Source organism: Aulonocara stuartgranti, assembly GCF_965226115.1.
Source record: "Aulonocara stuartgranti genome assembly, chromosome: 9".
Classification (NCBI taxonomy): Eukaryota; Metazoa; Chordata; class Actinopteri; order Cichliformes; family Cichlidae; genus Aulonocara; species Aulonocara stuartgranti.
This window is the reverse complement of record NC_138960.1, coordinates 27,796,397-27,805,000: the sequence shown is the minus strand read 5'-3', so window position 1 is coordinate 27,805,000 and position 8,604 is coordinate 27,796,397. Positions and strand designations below refer to the sequence as shown.

The 8,604-nt window shown below is 40.1% G+C and overlaps 1 protein-coding gene across 4 annotated transcripts in view; it reads right to left on the bottom strand.

Annotated features, from left to right (window-relative positions):
* Nucleotides 1-2,268: 2,268 nt before the first annotated feature.
* The window catches only part of sema5a (sema domain, seven thrombospondin repeats (type 1 and type 1-like), transmembrane domain (TM) and short cytoplasmic domain, (semaphorin) 5A), a 178,095-nt gene continuing 171,759 nt past the window's right edge, over nt 2,269-8,604 (bottom strand). For 3 of the 4 annotated variants that reach the window (XM_082546503.1, XM_082546501.1, XM_082546502.1), the window contains exon 22: nt 2,269-3,711. In XM_082546503.1, the coding sequence (XP_082402629.1) occupies nt 3,592-3,711 (120 nt within the window). In that variant the 3' untranslated portion in view covers nt 2,269-3,591. Of the gene's footprint in view, nt 3,712-4,871; nt 5,133-8,604 lie in introns of all 4 variants that reach the window. The other variant, XR_014278853.1, reaches the window with a different exon arrangement.

Sequence of the window (8,604 nt, the reverse complement as noted above, 5' to 3'; positions counted from 1 at the left end):
TTTATTTTTTGTGAATCTTTTACTCAAAAATGTCAACCTGTGTCTGTTCTTTGAATTATTTTTGGTTCAGTGATGGTGCGTATAGACACAAATGGCCTCTTGAAGAAGTAAAAACAAAAAAATCTTCTGCATGTTGGATGAAGAAATGAGGCAAGACAATGTGTCATTTGCAGTTTATGCATTAAAGTTGTCTCAAACATATGCTTGAGACATACTTGTAGGCAGTCAAATTAAGATTAACATTTGAAATACCAGAAATTTCCATTGTTCTTGACTAAGTCGCTGCTTGGCTATTTCTAGTGAGGAAGATTGTTGGTCTGCATCTTTGGCCCGTATAGCAACAATCTGTTGGCACTGCTTCTCTATCGCTATCAGGAAACTAACATTTCTGCTTCACCCTGTGCAGATCCACAAAATTCTCAAACTAGCTTTTTTCAGATTTGAGCTCAAATGTGCACCAATCCCTTGGCTACTGCAGAATTACCTCCTGAGTGGTTTAACCTGTGCCCAGGGCCCTATTTCAGGAAGCCGGTTTAGTGCAAACTCTGAGTAAGTATACCCTGAGTTAACGAAAACTCTGGGTTTTCGGTTTCACAAAGGGAGTTTAGATTAATCCTGAGTGAGTTACTATGACGACACACTCCGTGAAGCTAACCTGCCCCCTAGCAGGTTTACTTCAACTAACCCTGACCTTCTCCGCCTCTTTGTCAGAAACCTGACTGTAGGAAGTGTCAGACATGGCGTGCCCCTTCCTTGAAGAGCCAGTAGATGTTGAAGCCCAAATTCTCTCCGCTGGGAGAGAGTGATTAGAGCGCGTTCGGACATTTTATCATTTCCTGATGATTTTCTGTGTGAACGTTACCGTTTTTCAGCACAATCTATAATTTATTTGAATAACATCCTCAGGCCTAATATTGCTCATGTGACACATCGCGGACATTCTCTCAGTTCTGTACATATTATTTGTATTGCACTTCGGTTTTTTGCAAACGGGAGCTTTCTGTATAATATTGGTGACGCTGAGCACGTTTCCAAGGCTACCGTCTGTCGGGCAGTCAGGAATGTTACAGTTGCACTGAAACGTCTCCTGTACTCGTCTGTGGTGTTCCCCGGTCACAGACCCACAAGATTTATCAAAGAGGGATTCCACAAAATTGCAGGTATCAGGACGAACAAAACTTAATTCATGATGTGGTGATACTTGGACTACTACTTAAATTTTACATTTATTCTCACGGTTCCCAGGCGTGATTGGCTGTATAGATGGCACTCACATTCCAATCATTGCTCCTTCAGTAAATGAAGGAGACCATGTGAACAGGAAGTCTTTCCACAGCATTAATGTACAGGTACATAGTTCCCTGTAGCATTTCAAACTAACAAATTATTTCATTATAGTAATGGATGCTAATTTGTGTTCTCTGCACTGTGAAGATCATATGTGATGCTGCCAACATTATCACAAATGTGGAAGCCAACTGCTCAGCCTCTGTGAGTGGTGGTGGTGGAGGACCTCCACCTGTTTTTCGGGCCTCCGCTTTTTTTTCTGTTGGCTATAACGGGTCACATTTGAGCATACAGAGTAAGCAAATATGTACTTGTAATGTGCTCAGATAATTTCAATAAGTGCTTACAGAAAGAAAATTAATGTAGCCTCTAACTGCAATTGATTTACATCGGACAAACAGACCGAGCACTATGGCTCATAATACAATTACACCTTACCTGTTTGGACTATATTTTTATATTTCATTTTTACTTGCTGCCAGGAACGTTTGGGGCCTGTTGGGTTGCACCTGTGCTCACATCACATCACAAAATAAAATGTATAAAATACAAAATAAAATAAAATATAATAAAATAACGTGTTAAATGGGGGGAAATCCCTAGATCAATGTTTAAATTAACACTCACGCATTGACTCTGTCGGCTATGTTTTGCCATGCATGCTCCCTTTCTTTTGCAGCTGAGGCTGTGTTACTTTTTTTCCGCAAAATTAGCATGTTATCGGCATATGCTGCCATCAGAATTTCAGCCTCAAGCGCTGTAAAATACATTGACCGTGCCTATCGTTTTTCACTCTGAGTTTTCTAAACCGGCTTCCTGAAATAGGGCCCTGGTTGGGAATAGCAGCTTTAAATAATCTGTTTTCTCCTCCTTATGTCATTCATTAGAGCCACACAGGTAATAAGCAGTCATGTGATGTATCGCTTTCACACTTTACAGATGAAACTGCAAGAAACTAAACGTGTATAATTCACACCTTGACAAGTTTGTGTACGAAGCAATTTTAATTTATGCACAGTAACACAAGCAAACATGTAAAAAGAGTTAGTCGCAACTAAACCATTGAATAACCTAATATTTGGTTATACACTCTGAACAGAAAGATCTCAACTTAATGATTGAATGTCATCTTACAGTATATGAGTAGCACTCCAGTTGGGTTTTCAGGAGAACAGTAGTTGCTACTTTGCACCATCTGTACAGCAAATGCCTGCTCTCACAAACACTTAGCTCAGAAGCCAAAGAATAATAATGAGCACTATCAAAATTCAAAAACATTTTTTTTACAAAAAATATATAAAAAGTACAATGACGAGGACGAAACTTGATGCAGGCTGAAATGAATACTCCCAATTACTTGCCAGAACGTACATAAACCTTTTTTTTTTTTTTAAAGGAAAATGTTCTTTTAACACTTGAGACACCGAATAAATGTATTTAGAAAACCCGCAGACAGGGGATTCAAATTGAACTTCCTGTACAAAACAAACAAAGAAAAACATGTAATCTTTAAAAGCAAAATGAAAAAGAGAAAATAATTTTACATTGAAAGTTTAAACACTTCTAGCTGCTAGAGGAACGAAAAGCAAACTAAAGAAAAACATGGACAAACTTGACCACAGACTTCAAATAACTACATCCCGATTCTGGGGCTGGGGGTAGATATTGATCTGCCTGGAGACTGCTGCTGCAGTAAAGCCACCAGGCATCACCGCAGCCTTTGTTTTTTTTTATGACATCCAAAACCAGCCCTGAATCTAAGCCCAGCAAAAAACCCCAAAAATCAAAATGCCCCCTACACCATGGAATGCGATCGATCATGCAAAATCAAACCGAAAGGCAGAGAAAACACATCAGATGAAGTCATGCAAAGCAATTTGTGGTTATTTCCAATCATTACAAATACAGGTCTGTTTTAGAGGCGTCACAGGAAAGTTAAAAGGGATACGGTTCCCAAAGTCTCGTTGACGTGAGTTCTTCTTTTTCCCTTCTTAGTTTTTTGTTGTTTTTTTGTTTCTTTTGTTTTTGTTTAATCCACATCAGGAAATCCAGTTGTCTATTTCTCAGTAAGAGTCAAGGCAAGATATACCCCCAAAACATTGAGCTTTCCAAGTGTACCTCAAGGCACCTGAGAGAAAGTGGGGATTTCCCTCTGTTGGCAACACTGTGTGTCTGTGTTTAATTACATACCAGCTGCCATAGAGTCTCAGAGTGGGCTTGTCCCACGCGTGGTGTGACGAATCTCAATACAAAGCACAAAGAAAAGAAAAAAGTCAGATTTGATGATAAGGTAGGTGTCGAGGGTTAATAGTCATCGTAGGTGTTGAGGTCGGTGAAGTATGCATTGGTATAGGTCTTCCCGGCAAGCTGTGGGTTGAAATACTTATTTCTTTCCTCCAGAATCAGATTGTTTTTGTTGAAGGCCTGTGAACATAAGAAGAAAAAAGAGAAGAAGGAGAGAAGGAAGGAAGCTGAGTCAGTACGGACTTGTTTCCGACGCATGGATCGAGTGATTATTCAGCCCAGATGGCAAGGTAAAAGCAAATCCATCTAGCAACCCTCCCCGAAATAAAAAAAGGGAGCAACACAAATCAATGAGGGGCTGCTCAGTGAATGAAACATACTTTCCACAGTGCAAGGTCAAAGCATTTGCAAACAGGCTGGAAAAATGATAAGCCACCACAGGGCTAAATTATTTTGATGCGCATCCGTATGTCCACCTCTGTCATCTCTAATACACAGCATCAGCAGTTTTTATGGCCCTTGGATTGTTGGTCCTCAGGACAATCTAAGCCATAAAAATTGATCATGTGAGAGTCACTTTTCTGTTAAACAATAAGGATGAGCCATGGGGGCATCTTCTCTGTCCCCGCGTGACATGGTAAACATGGAGTGATGCCTCTGATGTGGTGCTCAATACAACATCAGCAATTTGGCAAATAGATGTGTTCATTTCCAGTCTGCTGTAGTGGAGTGTGTGCTGGGAGTCCCTTGGGGGCAACCGTAATTGAACACTTGATGATGCTGCGTTTGCAGCTGATGGATGCTTCCGACTGACACTGATAGGGAACAAGTGTGCCGGACAAAAAACTCATATATTTTGCTTCATTCCCATTATGTGATTTGCACACAAAGGGAATGCAATCAACTCTCTTGCCGCCCCGGAGACGGTTATGTGTCTCTGCAGGTGGCCCCATGGCTGCTTTCAAACAGATGTGCTACGATGCTTGTTAGCATCACCTACTTCATCTTGCCTTAAATGCTTTTAATTGGCTCAGGAGTGATTATATTTGTATGTATTTGTAAACAAACGTATCTTTAACTATAAAGTAGAATCAGTGAAAGAGAGGTAACAGAGGAGTTTAATAAAAGAACCCAACAAATCAAAACCATCAAGTAAGAAACAAAACAAGGAATACGGACACGGAAAGAAAAAAACATGCACATGGAGGCGCTTTTAAGAGAAACATAAAGATGGGATACACTGCCTTCTCACAAGCTGCGAAGGAGAAGGGAGGGTTTCGTGATGGAGGGATGAAAAGGGTCTGAGCAGAGAAAGAGAAACTAGAGTACTGTACTCCAACCTGCCACACACAGGAAGAGCCACAGGAAGTGGAGGGGCGGGGCACGGTGGGGAACAGGATGTAGCAGTAGTAGTAGCAGTAGCAGAAGTAGTAGTGGTTTGGGTCAAATTGCTGTTGGGGGGGAAGAGTCAAAAGGCGAGATGTTGTAGAGGTCAGTGGTTAGTAGAAAATCTCCAGTCCACGCATAGACACCCCCATATTAGAAGAGAGAGGCTGGTGCATGGCGGGGTCGTCCAAGGGCAAGAGTACCGACACATCTGGCTGCAAGGAGGAGAGGAACGGGCAAGAGTCATCTCAGAGAAACCCTAAGGCCATATTCTGTTTTACAGGAAGCCTGGAAATATGATACACTGTACATAAAAGTGCAGCTTAACGGTGAGCGTTGCGATCATAAACTATACAGCTGCAAATACTCCAGGACACCGGTATGAAGTGTGTCTGTGATACACTGTGCATAATAACAACAACGACAAATGCATCATCAACATCAGGATCTGAGCCAAATCTGCTAAAATACGACGTCAGGTGTTCACGAGTCCTTCCTGTACACACCTAAAAGAAGCATGTTATGGTTTTGCACACTTAATGGTTGAAAATTCACTGCAACATCTGAACTGTTTAGGCCCACAGAGAGAGGGCTGGAGGCAGAATGTGCTTCTGGAAAATCACACATTATTCAATTGTCAGGCGGCACCTTTTGTATTTTCGCATGGAGTGTCTATATTCATATCCTCCTCTATCTGCAACTGCTCTAACTGAATTATGCTCTGTGCTCCTGACTCTAATTGCATGAGAGATGAAGCTCCTCACACCTTCATTTTGCAACGAAATAACATTCAGAGAAGTTTGCTTCGAGCCAGCGGATCTGTTCACATTCTGACAGTTATACAAAACATTTTCATAACTGTGAAGTGGTTTTGCAAACAGAGATCCAGGTATTCACTTAGTTCATAATATAGACAGTTTCTGATAGTGAATGTGCCCCCTGATGGTGTACAGCATCAAAAAACCTTTGCAAAGGAACGCAAAGCTGTTAAAAAAGTGCTTATTTATCTGGATTCCTGTAGTATCATACTGACTGTTCAACTCCTGAAGATAAAGATGTTCAAATAACTGTTCACTAAGTCCTCCCTCACAATAGTCACAACCTGATCACAGCTAACCAGCTAATCACAGGAGGTATGCCAATCATAGACTGTAATCAAAACACGGATGAAATATCAATTCCCTCTAATGGCCAGCAGGGGGTGACTTTTCTAGTTACATAAAAAAGTCAATAAAACACTATCACTTTATTTGTGACCTATGCAAACACTTGAATCTGTGAGTCTATGGCTTCAAATACTAATTTCAAGTCTTATTTAATACAGTATGGTGCTTATTTTTTAGAACAGGGATATTTTGTGATTAATAAATTGCTAGCTTATGAATGTTGTTTTTCTCAGTCAAACCCATCCCCTAGGCTTCAAAATATTTCACAAACCTGTGACCATGTTGATCTTATATCCAGTCTATAGTGGAATAACCTTTGGATATTTCAGCATTGGAAACCAGTGTGTAGAACTGATACTTTTCATTTATAATGTCTACACGGTGAGATCTTTATTATTTTATTAGAGGCATCTGGAGGTTTTCGTAATTTAGATTTAACATTTAGATTTAATGTTTAACATTTAGACTTAACGTTTAAAATTGTGTTTTAAATATGAAGAGTTGCAAATATTTTACTAAATGTTGTAAAAAATGACTTGAAAAAACATGTTTTTGGAAGGTTTAGAGCTAAATATGGAAAAATGTTGCCGTTAATTTCAGCATGTTTCACTTTACAAGCGACGCTCCATAGGTTTTTGAATAAAAAAAGCCATTGTTTAATATGAAATACCCTCTCTGATGTGTTTACGTATGTCTGAAATCAAGCTCTGAATGGTACACACAGGCGCTGTGTGCGTCAGTTTACAAACTCATAACCTCAGCCAGCAATACCTGAGACGTTATCACATGACCCAAACACAATGGTTCTATAATCATCCTCTATTGTGAAGTTAAAAGTGAATCCTGCAGTTTGAAAGAAAGTTTGAAAGAAGTTTTTAATGAGATGTCTATATGGGCATACAGAAGTCACCAATTTCCTATCCGGTCGTTAAGTGATGACGTGACGAATCCTACTTCCGGGTCTAAAGTAGTCTGCGTTTAATATGGCTTTTGTGTTGTTAACATGTTTAATGTTTTGTATTTTCTTCTATTTAATCTCAAAAAGCTCTTAAAACAGTCAGTGATCACCGTTGACCTCCCTCGGCTTTTATTACCGCTAATCATTTATTTAAGCTCAGTTTTTAAAATCTTAGGATGTAACTACAGCCCAGCCCATGCAGCAGTATATGAATGACTAACCTCGTATTGTGGATGGATTATCTCAGTTGTTCTCCTGGCTGAAGTTTGGTCCTTTTACAGCATCCTGCCATACGATTACATTTGTTCCTGACCACCGAGAACACTCACGTTAACTTTTATTGAGTGGAAAAAAAGTTAGCTTGTTTATATTATGCTAACATAGCTGTGTCGCTAGCAGTCACGTAGCACATCATTACATACCAGCTAGCCAAACTTCAGTAAGCCTACAAACGTCACTGCTGTTTAGTTTTCTGTCTTCATTTATGTTGGAAGTGATAACAGAGCTGTACGTTTTAATTTGTTTCCAAAACCCCGCAGTCAGGACATGCTATATTGTATTTAGATAGAAGCTAGCGAGCTAACTTCCTGCTAACTTCTAACTCCGTTAAATGTCATAAATTCCGTTTTCATGGATGCCTGGATGTTAAACTCAATTGTTACACCTGGTAGAGCAGAATGCTGATCATTTTATTAAAGATGGAAGACTTTAGAGAGTTTTTCAACTCTCAGTAATGCCATAGTGATCGTTTGATATATGGACCTGCAGCGGAGTTTAGGCCCAGACACGGCTAGTGATGTCAGACTTAACGACCGGATAATCATCCTCTATTGTGAAGTTAAAAGTGAATCCTGCAGTTTGAAATGAATGCAAGCTACGCTGAAAAACAGATTAATGCTAGAACTAAATTACACTTTATTATACTTCAGACGCCTGGAAATGTGAAGCTGCTTTCGCGTGCGGGCCTGACATCGAGGACCTTTTTGTTTCAAAAAACAGCTACTATTTTTTGTACAGGCTGAACTGCAGTACATTTGCTAGGAAATGCTAGGAATGCTAATGCTAAAACTGTGTGCATCACTGGTTGACATGTTTACTTGAAACATAAAGTAGTACTAAAAACATTCCTTGTTTGTGCCAAAACAACAACTTTTACATCTAGAATAGCTGCCTATCTCTAGTGAGCTCCACTAGACTATCTTTTAAACCTTTAATAAAGAGCACCGGGAACCTGGAAAAGCCCAGCTGGAGTATGGGGTATCTGTGGACAAATAGTAATCAGCTGCCCAGTCTGGCAGTAAAGGCCTGATCTAGATGTGGATAAGAGGCTGCTTGTGCGTTGAGACTAGCTGGATCTCCTTCACTGGCTCTCACACATCTGACTTTCTGCCTGCACTTTAGGATGTAATAATGACACAAAGAAGCAGGCAAATGTGCAGATGCAAAGCCTCTTCACCGACTTCCTACTCGCTCTAATAAGTAATTGCACTTTTGTATGTTATGAGAAAGCAGTGTATGACCACTGACACAGAACAGTCGCACACTGAGACACACAGCAGAGGC